We start from the raw sequence: 26807 nt of genomic DNA on the forward strand, positions 1-26807 counted from the left end.
GCTCCAGGATGTGGCTGCTATTGTGGGTGGCCATGCAAGGGCACACGTATGTGCCTATTGAGCGAGTGCCCCAGCAGACTTATTCTGCACATAAGTGTGTTGCAGGATCCAGAAAATGTGTCAGCTGATCCTATATCAAAAGTTACTCTTTCCTCTGCACAAGTTTATACCGCTCAATTGATTTGACATAAAGGAAGCTGGGGCTGCTGCTGGTAAAATGTATCAAGCTGTTCTTTTCATTTTAAGAGAAAGGAAAACCAGAAAACTTTGCTATTTAGGCAAATACCAGATGGTACCTGTTTTTTTTTTTCTCCACAGGTACATTTATTGGTAAAAAAAAGATAACAATGACAAGGATGAATAAATGCAATGCATGCAGAATTATACAAGATTTGCAATTCACAAAACTTCAAGGCATATTTACAGATTTCAGTGTTGAGGGTTCTTGTTTTACAGTTACCCACAGACTGCACCTCAAATGCAAGTTGGCATAGGCATGCAGGGCTGAGTGGACATGTATCAACACCTTTGCTTGCTGACTGTATGGGTGGGAAACTCTTTGATCTTACCTTGCTGTGTTTTTAGCGTGTGGTCCTAATAAAATAATTTCAAAATGCAAAATATGGGATGGCACATCTCCAAAAGAGTCCATTCCAAATTAATAATTCTAATTATTAAAATCGATTTCCTTTTTCTTTGTAATTATAAAATAGTACCTTGTACAGCATGGGACACAGCAAGTTCTGAATTACAGGAAGGCCATTTACCATAGAATCCATTTTAATCAATTAATTAAAAAATAAATAAATAATTTGCTTCTCTGTAGTAATAAAACAGTACCTTGTACTTGGTCTTTACTTAGATATAATCCTTATTGGAGGAAAAACAATTCTTTTGGGGTTATGTAGTGTTTAAACAATTTTTTATTAGATTTAAGGTATGGAGATCCAAATTACAGAAAGACTTATTTGGAAAAACCCAGGTCCCGAGTGTTCTGGATAATAGGTGAATCCATACATATTGGTGATAAAACAATACTATTGGTTTATTAGCATACTTATGGTATGGTGATCTGAATTGCAGAAAGATCCCCTATCTGAAAAATGCCCAGGTCCCAAACATTCTTGATAACGTATCCTATACCTATATAAATTTATACAATAATTTACTTATATATTAGAGCTATTTAAGCATTTATCATTATTAGCACTTTAAGTGGGGAAAGTACCTGCACAATTATGTTTATAATTCTTTCTATACAAAACCCGATAACTTGGAAGTAACAGTAAAGGTTAACTCATGCAAATTTAGCAACAACAAAAAATTGCAAATTTTAAAAGCATGCAATTTTGTGCAGACTGGCAGAGTTTTAAAACAGATCTGTACCATTATGCTATAGATATACATTTTTTTATTGCATGCAAAGCATATTATATGATCTAGGATTGTTAGAGCACATAGCAAAATAATGTGGATGTGAAAGGTATAGGGTACTTTGGGCAGAGCTTTCTCAATAAAATATTGGACCTAAGGCGAATGTCTTGGGGCATCCAAAAATATGTTTCATGTAACACTGAGCCAAAGAATATATTATGCCACAGTCCCTTTACCAAGCCTCCTAGCTTTGGCACTCCCTTTCTGGTATATACATATGCTGCACACAGACCTGGAAACATGCCAGTTATATCACTGTAGACTATGAATTTAGAGCATTGCACTAACCCCAAACACGCCAATAAGATTACTGAATAAAATAGATAATGTATTCTGCATACCAGGACAGGACAGTCAGAACTCCAATATTTGGTTTTACTGGTTTAATTAAACAGTATAATGCATAACTACACAGCAAACACTCCACAGGTAGACAGCCAATAGCTTTCCAACAATGGATGAAATGTCCCACACAGATTAGTCACAGAATGTCCAGCAACACAGGGGTTAAACATGCCCCCCACAATACAACCCTGTACTTCCTGGCCAGCAGAGCAAGCAGTCCTGGTACATCTTCCTCCAAGGGTGTAGCAGCTCCCCAATTCCAGCAGTGATCCACTCTGTAGGCAATTTAGATCCTCAGTGGTTCTGCTGGGGTCAGTTGCTTGGACCTTCCCTGATCCAGTAGCCAGTAATCCGACGTAGCACCGCAGCCACTATGCCCAACACTCTGTACCAACTAACTGCCCCAGCCCCTCTGTAGCCAGTTTGAAAGCCCCGGGGGTTGAGATTCCACCCCCTTTGTTACTTATCCCATTGTTCCATTGGCTGGACATGCACTTCAACTGCCCAGGGTGGGGCATGAGCACTGTGAGCACTGCACAATGAGCACTGCATACCCAGAAATGTCAGTAAGATCACGGCAGAAGATGGATATTGACAGTTGCATGTTAAATGCAACTGCTGCAATTGAATTTATTGCCTTGATATAGAGCCAACTTGACTATTGGGAGGAGGAAATATTGAAAAATGTGAAGGATGCATTATCCTGTGGCCTGAGATATAAGTTGAATTGTCACATTCTGCTCCTTAACTATTTTACATGCTTCAAATAAGATGTGAGCAGCTTGGCTATTATCATTCAGAATTACTCATGTTAGTCCTCCTTCTGCATTTCTGTTGCAGCATGCCCTTTATACAAATTCACTCCACAATCTATGTGAAACATCAACATTCAGCTAAGTTATTGAAGTACTACTGAAGCATGCTTAGTTTTCTGTAACTCTAGATTTTACTATACTAACATTTCATATACCAAGGGCTATAAGCAATACTGGTACTAGCTGGAGAAAATAACACCAACTAAAACTGAAAGCAAAATGTGGCACAGGTCCAGAATTCCCCTCCATGTCTCTATTCAATTACCTTCTTTGTTAAAGTGATAGATCAGAGATGCTCTGTAGCTCACAGGAAATGTTGGACCAAAAAAAGTCCAACAGCGTAAGATTCATTTTGGCATGTTTTGTAAAGTTTTCCCCTAAGTGCTGAATCAATTCAAAATACACATTTTGCACAAAGTGAAATTGACCTACAAATGATCAGCAAGGGAGGAAATTTGCTGAGCCTCTAGTTTCCCATAAAGCATTTACAGTATGCCGGGATTTGCTAAAGTTCTTCTCAGTATATTGTCTCCCTGCCTGGCACTGCATATGTTGTATTTCAATGTCAGTTAAGTAGGTTAAAATCAAAAGTCTACGCATGCAAGAAGCCATAGCGTTAGGGTGCTAAAATCTTGGAGAAATATGTACCCTATGGAAGTAGTGTCACATGGCCACAATGTGGGCATCTCGGTACTCTGGGCAGGCCCCACTGGCAGTTTGTGGATTCTGGCTAGAGGGGCTGCTCTAAGATGCCATAAATAAAAATCACTATTTAGTGGTTGGTGGGGGCTGTATGGACCTCTGTGTAGTTTCAATGCCAAGGACTATTTTGAGTCAGGTCTAGGCCTGACTGGTGCACAAGTTAGGGGGTGCATAATACAACAGTCCCTAATGCAGGCAGGGCATACAGGCCAGCATATATTAAATGACCACAATAATGTTGCAGTGGTATGGGTAGTCTTGCAAAGAAAGATTTCTAAAAGGCAGACAGCAATTGCTTTCAACAGATTATTTTTGCTGATATCTTTAAAACCATTTAACATATTTAATACATGTAATTCAGTTATAATATTTAGGCACTTATTTATCAATTTTTGAATTTGTGAATTCAAGTTTGTTTTTCTAAATAAAAAAAACTTGCATATTGAATGCTCACTTATTTTTTATAGTGGTACACTCAGGTGAATAAAAAAAAAGCTTGAATATTCAAGTTTCAAACTCGAACAAACTCGAATAAAACTTGTAAACTCGAATTGAATATATAACTTGACTTTGCCTTGACAACTCCCATTGACTTCTATAGCAACTCTTTTTTTAAATACAAACTGTATAACTTGTTTCTGATAGCTCTTTAATGATGATGCTTAAACTTTTTGTACACTACAAAATAGACTTTTCCTGTTGTTTTGGTTTTTCTTCTTCAATATTCTCCCTAACTTCCTGTTTAAAAATGAATTGGCTTTGTTTCCCCCCTTATTTCTAGGTAGCAACTCAATAAATCAGGTCTCCTAAGTTTCTAAACAGTTGCAGTTTTGTACATTAGTTGCTCTCCATTCTCTTAAGGTTTGTTCCCTGTTACAGAGTAGCTATTACACTTTGATACACGTTGATACACTTTGATACAAGGAACCTGTTCAGTTGCCGAACTCAGTTGCTAATGAGAAATGCCAGCATTTAATTTATCAGACTGTAACAGTTTAGAGAGTCAATGGCCTTTCTTTCTGAGCATGAGTGGCTGAATCCCAGAACTAATTTATTTTAATAACTAGAATAGAAAATAGAAAAATAGAAATTAATAAGTACATACATAAGTATGTAAAGGTGAATTGCCCTTTTTAATAGCTGAAACTCTTTCAAATAAAAAAGGGAAATAAGGACCAGAGGTCATATTTATAAGGTGGTATAAAAAGCAGCAAGGAAAGCGTAATAAGAACCTTTAGCCATAGAACCATATGCCCAACTGTTACACCTATATTGCTTTGTGAGAGTTAAAGGAGGTACATACATTGCCATTGCCACCTGCTAGTGATCAGGCATGACATACAGGAGCTTTGTGTACCAGTACAGAAACTCTGTGTCCATTAACATTTCGCACAGTTGAGGGAATTGAAAACATACAATTGTAAATAATGCCCCTGAAATTTTAACAACTTGATTTTAAGCAGTCTTAACACCCTACCTTGTAGGAGAACCAAAGAACAAAAAGCAAATGGGCCCTACCCAAAAAGCAATCAAGGAGGCACGTGAGAAAGAGCTTTTACAGGAAGGAGTAGCACCATACAAACCTGAGAAGGACCCAAATAAACAGGTCGGGAAGATACATCCCAAGGTAGGAAATCCAAATACTAAAGCAGTTTTCAATATATTGTGCTTTTGTTTTGACATCACTGAACAGCTTAAGTTGGCAAACCCAGGGCTTGTTCAGCTGTTACTGAATTGTTTTGAACTGTGCTAAGATCCTGGGCTACTTATGTGCACATAGGGGCATACTGTATGCAGCGAGCACTGGGGAATAAGTCATAAAGATGCATATTGCACATTTTGTACTAGTATTAATGCATTGGGGTTTTCGGAGGTGGACAATTTATGGTTCTTAGTGGCCCCAGGCTGACTGTAACACTGCCCTCTATCAACCTAAAATTATACAGGTATGGAATCCATTATCCGGAAACCCATTATCCATGCAGTTCTGAATTATGGAGCGGCCTCTCCCACAAACTCCATTTCAATCAAATAATTCACATTTCTTAAAATGATTTCCTTTTTCTCTCTAATAAAAAGATATAGTTAATCCTTATTGGAGGCAACACAATCCTATTGAGTTTAATGTTTAAATGACTTTTTAGCAGACTTAAGGTAGGGAGATCCAAATTACGGAAGGATCCCTTATCTGGAAAACCCCAGATTCCGAGCATTCTGGATAACAGCTCCCATAACTGTACCACAATAATGAATGCTTCTTACATCTAAAGATTTTCTTTTATTTAGGAGCTTGGTCAAAGCTAATTGCTTGGCATCGGTTAGTAAATGAGCCCCTCTGTATTTCATTAGCGATAAAAATCATGAATTATACTAATTATATGAAAACTCGAAAAATTTGTGATTCATTGGACACGAAAGAAAGACAAAACTTTGACATCTAAAAGCTGTTGAGGTCATGTAGAAATTGCACAAAAATACTGGCACAACAGGACTTATTTAAGCGGGATAAATCCTGCTGATTTTTAATAGTAGCAAACCGTGTAACATTTCAGGGACACGCCTCTTCATCAGACATTGTAGGTATTGTAGAAGTGAATGGAAGCTGTCCTAGGCAAATTTTAACAATCTTTACTTTTTTAGAGGTTTTCATTTTTTTTCCATTTGTAAGTGCAGAAAAAATCTTACAAAAACATAAAATTGGAGCTTGTTAAGTTCTTTTTGTTTTTGCTTCACATTGTTATTCGTTCATGCTTTTTCAATTTGGATATTTTAATAAATGACTAGACATGATTTTAGTGGAAATTTGTTTATTGTGGTTTAAAAAACTTTAAAACCACTAAAATCTGAATGTTGATTAATAGGCCTCTGGGTGTAGAGCTCACCCATTTTTGTGAAAAGCAGGGAAGGATTACTGCAAATGCTGTTGGCCCATAGATATGTACAGTATGTTTCTTTGACCATGCTCACACATAAAAATATGTGATATTGCTCAGAGTTGGTTGCACATTTAATAGAATGTGGACAAAACTGAGGCTGTTGTTAGCAGCTAACACAAAAGGTCTCAGATTGATAAGGATTGCAAGTGAAAGGAAACTTTGTGAGCAGCAGCTGAGACGGCAGCTTTTCTCCAAGGGCAGTCAAACTCTTCATTTTCTCCTGCCACGCAAAAGCTGACATTTCATTTAAAGTGCAGTCACTTATTGATGTATCACCCACTACAATGGAATTTCTGCATGCAGAATCCATTTATTGGCCTTTAACTTATTTCAGCCCTTTGCAACGTTAACTCTTTAGGCACAGTCTGCTTGGAAATATTGATCACTGATAAGTTGATAAAGCCACACCACCAATCTGATACTGACAGTTATGGCAATGGAAGCATAAAAATGTTTTATCTTCAACACTCTGAGGCAGATTTATGATTGCTGGAGCCTTCTGGCACCTAAAAACTGCCCACATTTTTCTTATTTAAAAAAAGGCCACTTGGGGAAAAAGGGGTACACTTTTCCCTAGTAACCAGGCACCAGGAATATGAATAGTGGGGGCCTGAATATAAAGATAAGTAATAAAAAGTAGCAATAACCATGAAGTTGTAGCCTCACAGAGCAATCGTTTTTGGTAGTGGGGGACAGTGTTCTTGCTACAGAATATAATAGAGACGCACCTTGGCTGGGGGCTTCAGGGTTTAATGTAAATTTACAGTGAAGGGTTGATCAGCTATGTCCTGTTTTCTTGTTTTCTCCAACAGTGGAAAATGCGCATTTGAAAATCTTATACAGCTTTGGGACCTGTTATTCAGAATGCTTGGGACCTAAGGTTTTCTAGATAAGGGGCCTTTCTTTAATTTGGGTCTCCATACCTTAAACATTTACTAAAATCAATAGGATTGTTTATATGAATTCATGCATCTTAGTTACAATCAAGTACAAGGTACTGTTATATTATTACAGAGAAAAAGGAAATCATTTTTAATCTTTTAAATACTTGCTTAAAATAGAGTCTATGGAAGATGGCCTTCTGGTAATTTGGAGTTTCTGGATTATGGGTCTCATACCTGTATTATAGTACAGCTCCAAAAAACAGGAAAATAGAATTCATGAATACAGTATTCTGCCTCAGATATTTCAAAAATATTTATTTAACATTATATATACTTTATAAACTTGTGTCTAATTGTAGCCACATGAAATAAAATACAAATTAGATATAGAATTATATGCTGGTGATTTCAGAGTCTTTTTGGAAAGTATTTCTTAACTGAATTAATCTGCAGCCATGTTCTAAAAGGAGTACTGGGGGAGACCATTCCATAAGATAATTACAAATAAATCAATAATTAATGGTTTAGAGATGTGCTAATAGGTTCATTACTGTGATTCACTGTCACTTCCAAGCAGCATTGCCTTATAAATGTAATTGGAGTGATTACAGTCTGTTCACAGATACTTATAAACAGTTCTGAATTATAGCATTGAAGTGATGTTGCAAACCATTTGTAAACTGCTGTAATCTAGCACGCTCTTTCTTTAAGGCTGTCAGTAGTCGCATACTTCATTAGTGTTTGTGGAAGGATGGAGCATTAAAATATCAATAAAAATGGCAGAGTCATAACTCCCTATTCTATTTCTTTGGATAAAATTCTGTCCTGCCTGCTAATATTCTTAAGCAGTCGTTTTAAACCAAACCATGCAACTAAATAGGACAGAGGCAGTAACACTATGATTTGCATAGTGCTGTCTCTCAGCAGTGCACAATTTGCTTCACCGCAGCTAAGGCCCTGTTATGGGTAGTCTGGGGAAAAACTAATATTGCTACTATATTTTTATGTTAATAAGAAGCTTAAAATAGATGTTAACAATGCACAATTGTCATTAAAGGGTTTTATATTTCCTCTTAAATCTTGCTGAAGATTTTTCCATAATACCCTGAAGTGAATAATTGGGAAGTACAAGATCCTCATCGCAAGTGCAGTGCGCTAGAATGGACGCAAGACTGAGTTTTCTTTGATTTTATATAGAATGGGACTTGAGCTCATACATGCTACTTTGCAACTTGTGGTGAGCAACAGTGCACCCTCTTCAGCCTGCTCTGATGAATTCCAGGATTCTTACGCATTAACCCAAAATAACCCAGTTATTACTTGTAGCCTGGACCTGGTACGAAGGAGCATTTATGCTTGTGAGAACCTAATTTGGAAGTGTTGATTAAAATCACATCAGCACTGCTGGCTTAACACACAGGCTGCTCTACTTTGCCTCACACAGCCATATTCTGTAGACATGAGCTATATACCATGCCTTCATTGCCCATAAACCTTAACATGGTATATTTATCAGGCATGCAAACTTAGAGGTCAGGGGTAGGATTAGGATAGGATTTTCTAGTAACTTTAATCAACAATTTCCACAAGATAATGGTGCTTTATTAAAACATATGTTCATAACACAAGGCACCCCTAATTAAAAACAAATATTACCCTACGATATTTGCTAGCAACAACCCAAACAAAAAAAGCTGTGGCGTAATGACATTAGTCCACAAAGATCTCCCCCTGGTTATACAAGACCAGAAAAAGGACGCAGAAGGGAGATTCTTATTAATTAAAGGTAAACTGGCTAACACTACAGTAACAATTGCCAATGTCTATGCTCCCAATACGAACCAAGTCCATTTTATAAGTAAATTTCTAGCTATTTTAGAAACATTTGCAGAAGGTATTATTTTTTTGGGAGGCGACCTCAACATGCCTCTCAACCCCCTGGTTGACACCTCAAACAAAAAAAGTAACATCTCCTACAAAGGCTTAAAGAAAGTCAAAAAATCCCTAACCAACTTGCAGCTGGTGGATATCTGGAGGAGCATAAATGCAAACAACATTGACTATTCACATTACTCCAAAACACATTCATGCTACTCCAGAATAGACTATATATTCACCTCCCAAAAGTGGCTCCATTTATGCAATACAGCAGCAATCACACAATGCACCCTCTCAGACCATTCACCGGTCGCAGTTGGTTTCAAAATTCCCAATTCCACAAAGCCAGACTTCAACTGGAAAATGAATAATACGGTACTACTAAACACTAAAAATAAGGATCAAATAAAAACAATGATAGAAGAATACTTTATAGAAAACAACCTTCCTGGTACAAAGCCGGCCACTCTCTGGGAGGCACACAAATGCGTCCTAAGAGGCAGACTGATAGCATTGTGCTCCAAACTTAAAAAAGAAAGAGAAAACCAAATTAAAACACTGTTAATAGAAATAGGGAAACTAGAACAAACCCACAAACAAACAATTGCTGCCAACACCCTGAGCCAACTAGAAAAAGCAAGGACCCAATTAAAAGCCCTGTTGGACCAATACTCCTACAAGGCCTATCTACGCTGTAAACAAAAAACTTATGAACTAGGCGACAAAAGCACCAAACATTTTGCTAGTATCCTGAAAAGAATACAACCAAACTCGTATATACCCATTATTAGAAACAAAAACCAAACCCTCTATCATACCTCCCCCCAGATAGCACTTAGCTTCCAACAATTCTACCAAGAATTGTATAGTCTCCAAAAACCAAAAGACCCAATCTCTAACCAAGTAGCCATTGAAAAATTTATCCAAGAAGCCAACCTCCCTACAATATCCCAAGAACAACAACAATGGATAGATGAGCCCTTCACCTCTACAGAAATATTAGAAACCATACAATCCATCCCGACCAATAAGAGTCCAGGTCCAGATGGCTTTAACTCTCTTTACTATAAAGTCTACTCAAGTGAACTCATTCCCTTTATGTCCCAATATTTCAACGCTATAAATAAAGACAACAATTTCCCAGCACAGGCCAAAGAGGCTCACATTACTGTTATTCCCAAGCCAGGAAAAGACCCCCAATCATGTGCGAGCTACAGGCCCATATCACTTATTAATGTGGATATTAAAATATATGCAAAGATAATAGCAAATAGGCTGAAAACAGTGATAGCTCAGCTAGTGCACCCTGATCAGACCGGCTTTGTACCGGGTCGGGAAGGGAAAGATAACACATACAAAATTATCTCCCTCATCCATTATGCTAAAAAGAGACAAATCCCAGCAATGATCCTAACGACTGATGCAGAAAAGGCCTTCGACAGGGTTTCCTGGCCCTTTCTCAGGCACACCCTGACCGGATTTGGACTGGGGGAAATAACCATCAACAGAATCATGGCATTGTATCAGGACCCGACGGCCCGTATTAGAGTAAATGGCCTACTCTCCCCTCAGATTCACATTTGCAATGGAACCAGGCAGGGGTGCCCCCTTTCCCCAATCCTTTTCGTAATGGTAATGGAAACCCTTCTAGCACATATTAGGGAAAACCCTGATATCTCAGGGTTAATAATGGGCAAGACTGAACACAAAAGTGCTGCATTTGCAGACGACTTGCTACTCATTATCACAAAACCAATCATAACACTACCTAATGTAATGCAACTACTCTTGCGGTTTGGTAAAATCTCAAATTTTAAGGTTAATGTAAGCAAGTCCGAAGCTATGAATATTAATCTTCCCAACTCAACCAAATCCACACTAGAACAAAACTTTCCCTTTCAGTGGTCCCCCACCAAGATAAAATACCTTGGAATCTGGCTTACAGCCGACCTTTCTAAACTTTACCAAACAAATTTTATCCCACTAATAGATAAGGTGGACAAGCAACTGAAAACTTGGAAAACACTTGGTCTCTCATGGTTTGGGAAAATCCAGGCAACCAAAATGTCCATAATGCCACAAATTCTCTATTATCTCCAAACCATCCCTATTAGGCTACCCAAATTATTTTTTTATTCTGTAAAGAGAATCATTTCGAACTTTATCTGGGACGATAAGACTCCCAGACTAAAATATGAAACCCTTATTCTCCCAAAAAATAAAGGGGGCCTAGCAGTCCCAGATACTTACCGGTACTACGTATCGATCCACCTAGTACGCACTCTCCACTGGCACCTAAAGGATAAAGAGAAAAAAAAATGGGTAGAAACAGAACAAGCACTATTTAATATCCCTCTAAGTAACCTATTATGGTCTCACCCCTCAAACATACCAAAGGAAATGTTACTACACCCAGCTATAGCAGCAACACTAGGAATTTGGAATAAGCACAAAGAACAGCTTATTACAACCTCCCCATTCCCCAAATTTCTAACTTTGATTGCAAACCCAGACTTCCCTCCTAGTTTAGATAACAAAGTTTTCGCAAGATGGGGGAAATATGACGACAGAGAAACTAGAATAAACGACTTCTACAAAAAAGGTAAAATCATAACCTTAGCAGATATCCAAAGAATCTGGGGAACCCACCCCAGAGATACCTGGTGTTATAACCAGCTACACCATTACCTAAATAAATTTAAGAATACATTATTAAGAAACCAAACAACCATATGGGAAAAAACACTAGAGGACCGGAAACTTCCCAAAAGACCACTTTCTTTCACATACAAACTTATGCTGTTAAATCAAGACCCTCCTACACTGGGATATCTAGCGGCATGGGAAAAAGAGATGTCTATAAACATCCCCCCTACTTATAGAGAAAAAATTCTAACAAATATCCACAAGGCCTCTAGAGCTTCAAGAATACGGGAAATGCTTTATAAAGTAATTACTAGATGGTACTACGTGCCCGAGAAACTAAATAAGCTCTTCCCAAACGCTAGTAACCTTTGCTGGAGATGCGGTTCTGAAATAGGGTCTTTCAAACACATATGGTTCACCTGCCCAGCTATGTCACAATATTGGAATAAAGTGTGTGAAATCTCCAGTAGAATTACCAACACCATTATACACCCTTCAAACCTTCCTCTGCTTCTCTTTCACTACGATAGCAACAACAATGCAATGGTAAAGGACAAATTGGTACTCCATTTACTACATGCAGCAAAAGCACTCATCCCCAAAAGGTGGAAATCAACAAACTCCCCCACGGTTAGCGAATGGGTCAACCTAGTAGAAGAAACTAGGAAATTAGAAGAAATTACAGCTTTGATACATAATAAGATCCATCAATACCTCAGTATATGGAACCCATGGTTAAATTGGGTAAAAGTCTAAAGTAGAAACTGCCCTGGTACTTTGACACTTAGATAGGAAAAGGACTTAAAAACTGGTCATTGGTATAGGCCGCAGTGACTTAGGATGTAATTTTTATACCTCTGTATAACAAAACTCGCTGTTAACCCGGCTAAGAAATGAAGGATAAAGAACTATGTAACAAATTGTTGAACCCCTCCCTCCCCTCCCTCTTCCTTTCTGTACCCCCCCCCTCCTTTTGAAATGTAAAACAATAAAGAAAGATTTGGAAAAAAAAAAAAAAACATATGTTCATAACAGTGCCGCCAACTGGCAGGATTTACCTAGAAGTGCCCCACAGATAGTCCATGTGTAGCCAAGTCACAGACGCTATACAGTAGTCATTGATGGTTTTGTTCCTCCAGGTTGCACAGAGCCAGTGGGGCTGATGGTTCCATAAGTATCCAAAGGGCCAAAGTGGGTGGGATGATGGTCTTACATTTGGAAAAGATAGTTTTAGAAAAACGGTCATCAAAAATTATCAAATTTAGTTGTTCAGAGTTTAAAATTTACAAATTTACAAAATTTAAATGTTAGGCTTTGGATCTGGTTCAGCTGCATCCATATCCTGCAAGTACTGGGATTTGGCCTAATCCTGAACTGGAATCAAGATATATAACATATATGTATCATTATATACACTTCCAGCAATAAACACTGCTTTTGTTGTCATGAACAAAAAAAACAAATATAAATATATGTGTTGTAGATATATACATATACTTATATTCACTGATTAATTGTGCAACTTAAAGCTGCAATTAAGCAGCAAGTAATGGGAAAAAACACCCCTTGTTATAGATATTTCTCTGCCTAGGCCCCATACTATTAAAAACCTTAAGAAAAATCTTAATCAAAAGAGGAGGGAAAGCAGAATACACAGACAAAGAAGAGAAAAAAGTAAGCAAGACAAACTGCCAAGGGTCGATATTTTGTGCAATGCTTCTCCTCTGAGATCTGTTATAGGAGAATTGAAACATAAATTGCAGCATCCCACGTGACCATTAAGGATTGCTACAGGATTAATTACCCAATTATCGACCGTTTTTGTGAATCTAAGAGCTAAGCTTAGTACGTTTTAGTAATGGTTATGAATTGATGGTAATCTTTCTGGATAATCAATATGCAATTTTGTTTCTTTAGAACAACAACAACAAAATAACTATAGTGAATCATTTCCCTTCTGTCAGGTGTATGAGTTCAGTTTCAGTTGATTTACAATACTTACATTACTATGACTAAATCTAATTGCTATATTATGCTTTGAACTTTCAAAATACAGTACCTAGTAGCATTTAGAATTGAATTATTACACTTCAGTCAAGGCTATCAATGGAAACTCTAAATAACATGAAGATTTGTTCAACCCAGGTGAGGACTATATATGTTATAGCACACTGCATTTTCACTAGTCCTACTAATTAAGCATGTGACTTGCTATCTGTTGACATGGTCCTTGGGCAGATTTCCAGGTAGTAGTCAGCACGATACCTTGAGTATATTTTAGAATAATGCAGGTTCTCCAATGGCCACTTCCCATCAGTATATCCAAACGAAAAACAGTTTAGAATAGCACCGTTTAGGTTTCTTGTTTAAAATGCCTTTATTGCATATATCTTAGGGCATTCCAGCTGGAATGGTCCTTGGTCAGAACAGACCATATTATCTTCCCTAAATGTATTGGGCTGCACAAGATGCTGTGCCTGGATCCTGACTCTGACTCATTTCCATCAGTGAAGATGTAAAATAGTGTCACATACCATGGTTTTTCCGTATGCTGCCTTTCCCCTGCCTGCCCTGACCCTGTAACATTTTGCACCTTAAACTGTAGGTCACAGTTTTTGTTAGTATATAAAGGTGTACAGCTGTACAAAAGTTAGATGTCTACTTTTTGCTAAACCAGTGCAAATAAGCACTAGGGGACTTTTCTGCTCTTTTTTTCCCCCACCGTGCAACATTTTTCCCCAGAATTCAGCATCATTGCAGATGCCAACAGGTGATTCTCTTGATCCAGTTTTTGACACATCACTAGGCGCTCATGATTTGGGACAGAAGGGAGGAAGGACTAAGCAGCGCTAAGCGCAACTATAGGGAGGAGCAAAAAGCACATTTTGACTCAATTTCCTTGAGAGTGGTTTTACATCCAACTCTGCGGGGGAAAAGACCAAGTAGCCCACTGCACTTTTGAACATAAATGAGCCCTGTAGTGTCCTTTTAGCATTTCATTTCTGTACTGTAATATTATTGTACATTACTTTTGTATGTTTTTTCCCATGGTTTCAAGTTAGAATCATAAATTCATGGAGGGAGATCGGTAGCCAATTTCAATAAAAAAAGAAAATCATTTGGAATAGAAACAGGAAGGAGTGGAGAACAGCAGGTACATAATCTGTGTTTCAGTATAAAAATACACAATTGCCATTGAGAAAAGCCACAGTGTAGTGCTTGTACTGCTCAGTAAACAGCATTTAATTCTTTTGTATGAAGTGTAAGCACAGAAACACTTATATGCCAGGAGGTACAAGATTGCATTATCAGGACTAATGTTTTATAACATAATGTATGCTTTTGTCTAGTTGGAAATTGCAGATAGAGGTCTGTATGAGCTTATCTGCCGAAATGCAGAAGAAGCAGCTTCTTACATTCTTCAAGGTTGCACGGGGAAACTGTTTTCCTGTTTACTGATTATTCCCACATAAATATGAAAAACACATATTTCTCACTGATATAATTGTTGAATTTGGCCATATCTATACAATTCAACTTTTGCAAATAATCTCTATAGTATTTTATTAGAGGATTCAATTAAGTATTTACTTTTATCAAGTAATGACATACTGTACTAGTGGTTAGCCCTTTATATAAAAATAGTAATGGTCTGCATGTGATCTATAGGCTTTGCCATAAAGCTATATAACTCATTCCCCTCCTATACTTTTTTTTTTTTAAATGAAGGGGTCATGTAACATTTTAAACATCATGCCCACTGGGTAGCAAATTATGGAAATGATATGGTATATTGCATTTAAATATATCCTTTCTGGTCCTGGTCTGTGTTGCAGATGAGCAGATTAGCCTTAAATAGCTAAAAATATTGATCTGCAGATTGGTACATTGCCCCCTTAGTTCCCACAATCATTGCATCTCATTAGTTTCTCTATTTATATATTTTATTTGCATATTTCTTGTCCTTGATCCCCAGTCTTTTTCAAATTGTTTGCTCTTGTTCTCTTTATCTTTGCTCTTTATTCCTCTCTTCCATTTTTGTTAAATCTATCCCCATGATTGTTCTGTAATTTTTACTCTTATATCGGTCTTTCCACATCCACTTTGGTTGGTTCTCTACCCTTAGTTTATGATCCCAATGCAGATGCTGCCTATAAAATTTATGACTGCCAATGATGTAGCTGCTTGGGATTTATTGGATCAGCATGTTGTGTAAAAGGGAAATGATTGTATAGGTTGGCATGATTTTGGTATGGTTTATTTTATAGTATCTCATGTACTGTGTCTGCAGTTTGTATAACTTTTTTTACTTTCCTTTTTTGACTTTTATACATTTTTTTTCAAGGTACAGCTAATCATTGTGTCAGCTTTCTAACAGAATGACCTTGCCATACAGTACCCTAAACTCCACAACATGCCTTATCCAATTTGTCCCAAGTGACAGTCCTAAGGCAATAAACCATGAATTTCCAGTCCATCTGGCCTTCTAGAAAGTAGAATGACCTTTCTAGTCTGAAAACTTGAACAGATAACTTCCTGTGAGCCCAGTTTTGTCTTTCTTACAAATTGTCTATTTCCTTTGCTGTTGCTGCCCTAACACATTATTATTATTTTATTGATTTACCAGCTCAAGTTGGCAGCTACACATGAATTTGCTTTGACTTTTGTGTGACTTTACACTGTCATCTGTTGGCACTTTGTCTAAACTACGTTCGTAGTGTGATGTTCTTCTTACACAGGATGAGATAAGAGACTTGCGGTGAAATACCTTTGTAAGTGTTTCATTACATCTCTTTAAATAATACTGAGGCACCTGCTTTGAGCATTCGGAAATATCCATGCAGAGTGTGCCAAGTGCAATCCAATTAGGTGGCAAACAATTTCTTGCTCACAAAAGATAGCAGCGTAAGTGTGATTATATCAGGACTTGTTGAAGATAACATACCTCAATGTAATTTTCTTAGTAGAAAGAAGGAAGAGAGACAGAAAAGACGTGTCATTATGATTGATGATAATACATAAGATGAAAGCTTTCTTTTTTCATTGAGCAGGCATGTTTCATCTAAGCTCACTGAAAGTACTTTAAAAAGGCATTCATTAACAGGGATTTTAGAGAAATTATTTTCAATAAGGCCCAACAGCCCAAAACTGTTATTTGCTTTGCTGTTTCAATTACTATATATAATTATATTTAAAACAGTGAAATTTTAGCTTTTAGAACAAACCACTGTAGCAGTCTCAGCTGCAGATGGAAATGCTATATTTGGGGGGGGGATTTTTGCCTTTTAAGAGCAAAGAAAGCAAAATAGCGGAACAGTGCAGGTAGGGAAATGCATAATATTTTGAGAGACCATACTTATTAGTCTTCTTAGTGAAAAGCCTTCTTGACAGTGTTGCATTCCCTGAGCCTCTCCAGCAGCTACACATTAAGGAATCCTCTTTGCTCAGGGCCTTATAGCAGCTCTGTGTTGCAAAACCCTTTCTAGCACCCTGCCATATTAGCAAAGTTTGCTCTGTGAATGCGCCTCACAACAGGTAATTAAGGCTCGATAATCAGTAATAACATAGTAACATAGTAAGTTGGGTTGAAAAAAGACATACGTCCATCAGGTTCAACCATAATGCCTATATCTAACCTGCCTAACTACTAGTTGATCCAGAGGAAGGCAAAAGAACATACATGTTTAAAACATTTCCAAATGTCATTGAACCCTCTTATTTTATTTTTTGTACGTTTATAGCACTGACAAATTTCTACAGCATTTTCCAGAGATAATTCATTATTTTCTTCAGTCCCTGCCCCAGCGGAACTTAGAATCTGCTCATTTTAATACAAACAAGTATTAATTTTAGCTGGAGTCAATTAACCTGCCTGTGTAATTTTTGGAGTGTGGGAGAAAACAACAGTACCAAGATGAAACCTACGCAGACACATGGAGAACATACAAACTTCTTGCAGATAGTGCCTTGGCTGGAATCAAACTCAGGACCTCAGTGCTGCAAGGCTAGGCCCGGATTTGTGCCTAGGGTGGCACAAATTTATGGGCGGCATGCCGCCCCACCGCAACAAAAGTTTGACATTTTGCTCCCTAACAGAGTAATGGGGACTCCTCGCCACTGCTCCGTATGGGAGTTTAAATGCCTGTGCATGCGCTCTTGCGTTGGCGCAGCGCGCGGGGTGGGGGATTTGTTTGCTCATGCGCGAGGGGGGGGGGAGAATGGGGGGCGGTCTAGGGCAGCCGGATTTGAAATCCGGCGCTGTGCAAGGCATACTGCCCTAATCTAAACCTGGTTCTGAGAGTTGTACCACCTTTGGTATACAGACACGCTGTATAATAGGTTTGGAATTTATTAAATCCCCTTAAAAAAATAACACTTTTAAATCTAAGATCATTAGCCTTTCCTCCTAGGAATTCTAGTTTTGTTAAAGAAACTTCAGAAGCCATGCTTTAAAGAACAGTAACAAAATAAAAATGTTTTAAAGTAATATATAATGTACTGTTGCCCTCCACTGGTAAACATTGTGTGTGCTTTAGAAAGACGACTGTAGTTAATATAAATAGCTGCTGTGTAGCCAAGAGGCAGCCATTCAAGCTGGAAAAAAGAAGAGGCACAGGTTAAATAAGTAGATAAACTGTACAGAATACAATGGGAATTTATGCAACTTATCTGTTATCTGCTATGTAACCTGTGCCTTTCCTTTTCCTTTTTTCAGTTTGAATGGCTGCCCCCGTGGCTACACAGCAGCTATTTATATTAACTATAGTAGTCTTTCTAAAGCAAACACACAACTTTTACCAGTGCAGGGCATTAGTACATAATATATTAATTATTTTGACACACTTTCATTTTTTGGTGTTACTGTTCCTTTAACAAGATACTGTATGTTCATAGTTCACTGCAGTAAAAATATCTCAAAAATCTTTAGCATTTTCTAGCTAGTTTTCAGCTATCCTGGGGAACCTAATATATAGTTCTCCTATGCTATGTCGCTGTGTGATAACCAACATCCTTTTATAGATTATCCAAGAAAGAACATAAACAGAATACACCACCTAAATGTTAATGCTCCACCTAAATGTTAATAAATAACCTGTTATTCACTGGTGGAATTATCTTGAATATGCAGAAACCAGGTTTGACATGTGTATACAAGTAGCATAAACATGTGTATACAAGTAGCATAAAATAAAGAGCTAAAGCATGTGAATGTAAACGTGACTTAAATCAAAACTGGCATGCCGCAAAAAGGGTAAATACTTAAAAACTATCAACTGCTGATCTCTAATCTAATGACAGGACCTTGTATGCTAAAGCATGCAAGTAGTGTGGAACATCAACTGACACTTCAAGCTATTTTTTACATCTTTTTTTCTTCAGGTGAATGAAATTGTGATTGAAAATTAACAACTAAAGAACATATTGGGAAACAAAATGGTTAATGGCATAAGATTGAATGGAGCAAAAAAAAAAAACAGATTTAAGAAAAAAAATAATGGTAAAAAGAAGTTGAAGAGTGAAACATATAGCGGAGGAAGGAAGAACGAAGTAAAGAGAGCTACGGCTAGACATTCCAAGACTTAATACTCATTGATAAAACAAAATATGGAAACAGCATATCCTGTAATATCACCATATCTATGCAGTCCTCAGAAATTTGGTGCAGTTTCAAAATATAATGTACTGTCTTGCTATTAACTCAAGAAAGAAACACCAGATTTGAAGCAGCTTGAACAATTTTCTTTGAAAATATTCTTGTTTTAAAGTATGATACACATCTCTGTGTTATGTTGGATGTTGAGGCAATGTGATTACAAGAGCTTTTTCAAAAGGGGAGCTGCCTTTTTCATCTTTGTAAACGGGAAGACCAGTAAAACTATGTTTAAAATATAGCCTTCTGGAAACACAACAAATCAACATATGTGATGCATGACAAGACAAGATTAAATGTAAACCTGGCAATGTACTTTGTATTCTCCAGAGACTGCGCATAGATCAGTAAAAGTAATTTTAAATATTTCTCTGTAACGATTGGTAGGGAAATATGTCTCCTGTGTGCAATTGAAACTACCGTATGAGGAGATGATTAAGAGTGGCCAGTGCACGTAGCTTCCTTCCATCATGATGTGACTTCTAATATTCATGTTTACCGCACTGCTAATGTACCAGTTCCATCATACCGACAAGACGAACATCTCTCCCAGGGTGCATACTAGGCAAAGTGTACTGGAGCTCAGGATTTTAATCTGCTTACTGGAAAAAATGTAATTCCGTACCCTAGCTGCGTTTCTAGTCCTAGAGAAACAACGTTGGTTATTGTTGATGGTACAGTACTTTAAAAGAAAAAAAAAAAAAAAGTTCTTTAAAGGGTAAATGAATAACAGAAAGTCATAGAACGCAGAGCTGAAACTGACAAAAAAACAAGCTTTTTGTCCTCACAAGATAGATAAACAAATTGAGGCTTCTGGAGAGATGAGTTTTTGTTGAGTATTCTTGGAATACGCATTTCCAGTTCAGTGAACAGAAATGTTATGATTATCTCATTCTGTTACCAATAATTTATTTCAGTGCCACAAGGTTCTTTCTAATGTAATGGATGCTTTGAAAGATAATAAGTAGGGCTTGTTCAAATGTAGTGCTTTTTTAATTTTTCTCTGTATATCTGCCGCTGTCAAGGGTCATAATAAAGGACCTAATTCTCAGTATTTGTAATTTTTTAGATTCAGATCTGCAGTGTTTTTGAATTGTAGTAAGTAATACCGTGCCATAATGTACTGTTAATAGTTGAAATTGGCTTCTGAAGCTTTTCTGTAAGTAAACAAGGTCTGTGTTTTATAAGTTTACTTAAGTAGGCAGATATATTTATTTTATTATACCTTACATATCATAAAGCGTAATGTTGCTTTTAGCATATTTCATACTGCTTAAGGCTTTCATGAGGGATTAAATACTTGAGTGCCATTTAGCACTTGCACACATGCAAGAGAGTGTGGCCCTTAACGTTTATCTAACTAGCATGTGCACCCCAGGGAATGCTGCACATTTCTTTTTGTGTTTAAATATCCAGCATGAGAAGCAGGCTGTAGCATCAGGAGGAACAGCCAGTCCTGTTCTTACCATATGGCAAATGAATGAATAAGTTGACTCACTTTGATTCACCTGAAGTTTGTGTTCATAGAAGATTTATTGAGTTACTTAAGTTGGTTTGAAAAAAGTCCATCAATTCAACCCTTCTAAGTAAACCCAGCACACACAAACCTATACTGACCTATCTATACACTCACATACATAAACTATATATACCATCATAAATACTAACTGTAGAATTTAGTATCACAATAGCCTTGGATACTATGCTTGTTCAAGAAATCATCCAAGCCCCTCTTAAAGGCATTAACAGAATCTGCCATTACCACATCACTAGAAAGGGCATTCCACAACCTCACTGCCCTCACCATGAAAAACCAACTACGCTGCTTCAAATGGAAGCTCCATTCCTCTAATCTAAAGGGGTGGCCTCTAGTGCGCTGATATTTTTTATGGGAAAAAACAACATCCACTATCTGTCTATAATCCCCCCTAATGTACTTGTACAGAGTAATCATGTCCCCTCGCAAGCACATTTTTTTCCAGAGATTACAGACACCATAGAAGTAGAGAACAATGTTTAGGGTATATAGGTTTACCCCTCCCTGAGAAATGGTGGGGTAAACTTACACACCCAAAATGTTTACATGTTTTTTGATGTCAGTAATTATTCAATAAATCTTCTAAAAACATTTGAACTTCAGCAACGTGAGAGTAAACTTAGTCATTACAATTGGAACCAGGAAATTTCCATTTACCATTAGAAGTTAGAAAGGAATATAGAAATAAGGGATGCAACAAACTCGGGATTCGTGCAGGAGCCGAATCTATGCCTCTCGTCGAACCAAATGCGATTCCTGCTGGTAATAGAGTTGAGGTTGTCCTTTGTGTTGGTTGAGGCAATCATACTACTTTTTTTTTATAGTTCGAGGAAGATCTTTCTGGAGGACAGACATAATTGCCATTGGTTGATCCAGTGGCATGCTTTTACCCTTATGTGGTGGCAAAAGACATGTTTATAGTAAAGTATTGTACAATGTTGTAGCAGTCTTATTCGAAATGCTAGTTTTAAATAAAATATTTTGTGTTTTCAAATATGGGCTGTGACTCTACATACTGTATGTACACATACATGTTATGGCCATTGGACATGAAGAAACAATAGCAAAAGGCTGCTGAATATTATGCTGCATACCTGACTATATTTTCCTCCTTTCCATTGTGGAGTCTTCTCTACTAAGTTTAGCACCCTAGTAGTTTCATTTTTACACTGAAATGTTCTTTGAAGAAGAACTAACCCCTAAAAACAATATGGCATACAAATGCACTATTTTATATACTGAATTTCCATCAGAATCCCTATAACAGTAATGATCTTGGAGGCACATTTATCAAAGTATGCTCACCACAGAAAATCCACCCACTTTCTATGCATTCCTATGGGATTTTCTTACTTTCACCCATTGATGAATACACTTTTAAAAATTCCATAGAAAGGAATGGATGGATTTTTCTGTGGTAATCTCTGATTTAACAGTAATAAATCTGCTCAGTGGGCTCTGGATAGCTGCTGAGAAGCTAAGCTTAGGGGTCATCGCAAATCATCATAGAATCTGATGCTACAGGGCTTTATTGTACTTACACAAATTGCACTGATTTCTCACTGTCATGTAATAAGAATCTGAATTAATTACTAATATGCCCTGTATTGTGACTTTTAGATTTTTTATGTGTAGTGTATTTTGCATCGGCCACTAAGCTCAGTAACTGACAGTAGCCTAGAGCATCAGCAGAAAAGAAGATGGGGATCATTAGAGGCACAGATATCTACTTCTAAAGGGCTATAGTTGCCTTGGGCTCGTACAGAAACCCAAAACATAATGTGCAGCATTTCTACCCTACTTTTTAAAGCTTTAGTTCTCCTTTAACCTGCTTTGGCTGAGGATTTTCTATACACAATGTATGTATTTTCTATACATGACAGCTGCTATCTGTCTGACCATGCATGGAAGGCAGGGTCCCTTGGCTACACCTACTATTTAGTAATATTTGATTGCTAATATTGATAACATAGTTGCTAATCGTAAAAACATGCTGCTAATAGCTTCTATTCTACATCAGTTTTAATTATCACCCAGCGCCCTTTGTGCCATAAGATGCACTTATCTTGTCTGCACACAACAAAGCCCATGTGTGCCTATTAAGCAACATATTTCTTGTTGGTGTAACAGTTGTAATAGGTGTCACATTGTGGTAGTAAAAATCATTGATTTGACAAGCTAGAAAAATAAAATTGATGGGATGGAGCGATGCATAACAGATAAGGTACACATGTCATTTTAAAAATTCATTGGAGAATCAATTGTTACTGTAAAGACCTTTATATGTGCTAAACATTAAAACATTCATGAAAAGAGGAAACGTGTATTAGTATGGCTAAATATACATAAAATACAGCAGCAACACTGCTAGGCAGATCCAAGACAGTTTAACAGATGTTCCTGTGAATTTTCCTTGTAAATTTATTATCAAGCTTGAAGCTCAGTCTTTGATAAGGGCAGTTGGATAATCACAGCGGCGTCTGGATTAAAAACGTCTTCACAATGACTCTTTTTTTTTTAATTAATCTGACTTTTACTAGCTATTGCATATTATTTTAATGTTTATTAAAAAAAAGAGAAAGGAGAAAGAAAAAAGAAAGGGAAAAAAAATCTGTCAGACCATAAAACCGAATCATGGAGATTTATCCAGCCCCAACTCATGCTGAGGATTTTATGAGTTTTATTAGCAAACTAAGCAAGATGTAGTGCGCAATAAAAGGTTTACCGAGCTATCCTGTTATTGCATTAAACTTCTTTCCTCCTATTTAGGATATTTATAAAATTAATAGAAGCTTTTGGAAACAAAGTAACATGCTCCATGAATTCAAGTGCTTCTCGATTGAAAAAGCCTAAACTAATGAATTCTGCTTGCCACACAATAAGGTGAATTTTAATGCCTTTTTTTTTAAATTTTTGTAAAGTTATAGCTTATATTGATCAGCACAAAAAATGTACATTTTTTGTTGCTTTATTTGTCCCATTTGTCTGGTTTTTTTTTTATTACCAAAAAAACTAATGTTTTTATCAATATAAAAATTGGCAAATATAAGATGGTATATCACTATAAAAAGTATGAGTAACCTCATTTAACTTGTTAGTACTTTAATGGTGCCATCTTTTTTTTCTTTTGTCTGTTTAAACATTTTTGTATCTTAACTTTGGTCTAGCAAAAAACAAAAAAAAAATAATATTCAAATAAACCCCAAGACCATGAAATTGCTGTATCAATAGCTATTGAGACACAATTCAGTTGTGAAGCATGTTTTACACTATGTGAATCAAGATCAAAATCTGCTAGCACCTCTCATTTCCAATGGGCAGCCCATCTTTTTTTTGTCATAGTTTTCTTTAAAATACATGCATATCAGGCTAGGAATCATGGAACATGACATAAGTAATCATCCAGTTTTCTTCCTTATTTTAGATTAGAGCAAAGAAAAAGCAAATGCACATTACCATTTACTGTGGTATTTCAATTACCCTATTACTTGATATAAAGCAATATCTTGCATTTTATTACTGTGATGGTTTTTCCATTCAGAAGCAAATAAAATAACATTCTGTCAGCAGGGATGTCAGGTTAAGTTATCTGAATAGTGGAGCCATGCTGGTTTCAATCACCGCAACTAAAATGGTTTATGTAGCCTTCTTGATATAATAACACATAAAAGCACTTGGCAGAGGGTACATTATCTCTAACTGGCAGTTTGTTTTTTGTGAGATGTAGTTCAACAACAGCTGGAGCACTGCAGGGATGACATCCTTGTACATCTTCTTACATACATTTTTTACACCTAAAGCTAAAATTGTGTGCTCCAAGAAAGGCGCATTCACCATGGTATTGGCATTCAAGTACAGGCCCAGGTCTGGACTGGGCTTCAAAATAGGCCCTGTCTTTTTAAGTACAAGGCCCAAAATGCCCACTGCCAGCCGAATAAATATTGAGTGTCTATTGCATCTCACAGCAGCCCCTCTGGTATTTGCCAGAACATAAAGTTTGCCAGTCTGGGCCTGGGCAAGAATAATATTTTCTTTGGTTGCACCACCCTATGTGAAGTTATACTCTTTGCCTAATATGCACTGCTTATATATCTTACACTTACCTAAAAAAATAGTTTCACATTACAACAGAAGTGTTATCGCTGTGAGAGATCAGCAAAAATGCAGAAGTAATTTGCATTACTAATATGCTACATGAAAGTCTGATTACACTGAGACTTCAATAAAGTTTTCTCTTAAAGAACCAGAACTAGTCTAAATCAGGGATTCCTAACCATTTTATACTTGTGAACCACACTCAGATGGAAAAAGTTTTGATAAACCACACATGAAAAATGTTTCTTGATGCCAAATAAAGACTGTAATTGGCTGTTTGGTAGCCCCATGTGGACTGCTAGTCTGTAGGATGCTTGAAGTAAAACTGTGTCTCTGTGCTTCCAAAACTTCTCCACGACAAAGATTTAAAAACAGGCACCTATTTTGAGGCCACTGGGAGCAAGATCTAAGCGGGTGGTGAGCAACATGTGGCTCACAAGCCAGTTTGGGGATTACTAGTCTAGATCTTTCAATATTCCTTTAGGGAAATAACTCTGATGTTGGACAACAGCGTCCAGCATGCTTTAACTTTTGAATTTTGTTAAATTATACTGGGATTTGTAGTCCATCTACAGCTGAGTAAAGTGTGGTTGACCATCAATGTTCAGATTCCATTGATAGATGTGAGGGTAATATTTTTTTCCTTTCTTTTCATCCAAATCCTTTTCCACATACACTATGCAGTAGACAACAGAAACCTTCTAAGCTCTTGCATAGCCCACTGTGTGTACTGTTGTACATAGCTACTTTGGAATCATGGTGTAGTAAGCCCCTATAAATAAGGTACAGGTATAGGACCCATTATCCAGAATGCTCGGGACCAAGGGTATTCCGGATAAGGGGTCTTTCCATAATTTGGATCTCAATACCTTAAGTCTACTAAAAAAACAATAAAACGTTAATTAAACCCAATAGGATTGTTTTGCATTCAATAAGGAATCTTAGTTGGAATCAATTACAAGGTTCTGTTTTATTTCTACATAGAAAAAGGAAATCAGTTTTAAAATTCTGAATTATTTTATTAAAATGGAGTCTATGGGAGACAGGCATTCCGTAATTCGGAGCTTTCTGGATAACGGGTTTCCGGATAAGGGGTCCGATACCTGTACATCATTTCTACTAATACTTTTTGTTATTTATAAACTGCTGTTAAAATGCTGTGCAATTTCCTTCAAGAGCTGTGTTGTTTTTGATGACAACTAATGGCATAAATTATTTTCTGTTTATGATGCACCATGGAAACATTGGTCGACAGGGGTGCTTTCAATAAAACTAAAATTCTGTATGTTTTCTGATAGAGGTTTGTTCATCTAAATAGAAACTTCTCGTGCTAATTGTAGATTAGAGCATGCTATCTAGCATCATCTCATCATCTCTTTTTCTGTTTCAGGAATGGGAAATGATGAGCTGTTAGATATTAAATAAAATTAGGATGTGAGAGAAGCTCTGCTCTTAAATGTCATAAACTCAAATTCTAACTTCTGGAGCACTAGAGAATTATTTAATGATTTTATCTAGTCCAGCACTTAAAGACCAACCCCCAAACCTTGTGCACTTTTACCCTCCAATTTATAACTGTATGTTACCCACCCACTTAAATTGTTAGCTGTACAGAGCAGTGACGTTCTTCCTACTGTGTCTCATACCACATGGCACTTAATCTGTGTATTTATACGTATTCATTGTATTTTTTATAATATGTGTCCTCCCTGTGTGTACTGTTGTACATTGTAACATTGCACAGTGCTGCATATACAGTGGCTTGCAAAAGTATTCGGCCCCCTTGAACTTTTCCACATTTTGTCACATTACAGCCACAAACATGAATCAATTTTATTGGAATTCCACGTGAAAGACCAATACAAAGTGGTGTACACGTGAGAA

At 37.0% G+C, this 26807-nt stretch overlaps 1 protein-coding gene across 1 annotated transcript in view; it reads left to right on the forward strand.

Annotated features, from left to right (window-relative positions):
• spag16 (sperm associated antigen 16) overlaps window positions 1-26807 on the forward strand; it is a 459738-nt gene that overhangs the window by 40437 nt on the left and 392494 nt on the right. Inside the window, exon 9 of the mRNA XM_031892910.1 lies at window positions 4781-4923. Coding sequence (XP_031748770.1) covers window positions 4781-4923 — 143 coding nt within the window. The remainder of the gene's footprint in view (window positions 1-4780; window positions 4924-26807) is intronic.

Source organism: Xenopus tropicalis, chromosome 9, assembly GCF_000004195.4.
Source record: "Xenopus tropicalis strain Nigerian chromosome 9, UCB_Xtro_10.0, whole genome shotgun sequence".
In the NCBI taxonomy this organism is placed as follows: Eukaryota; Metazoa; Chordata; class Amphibia; order Anura; family Pipidae; genus Xenopus; species Xenopus tropicalis.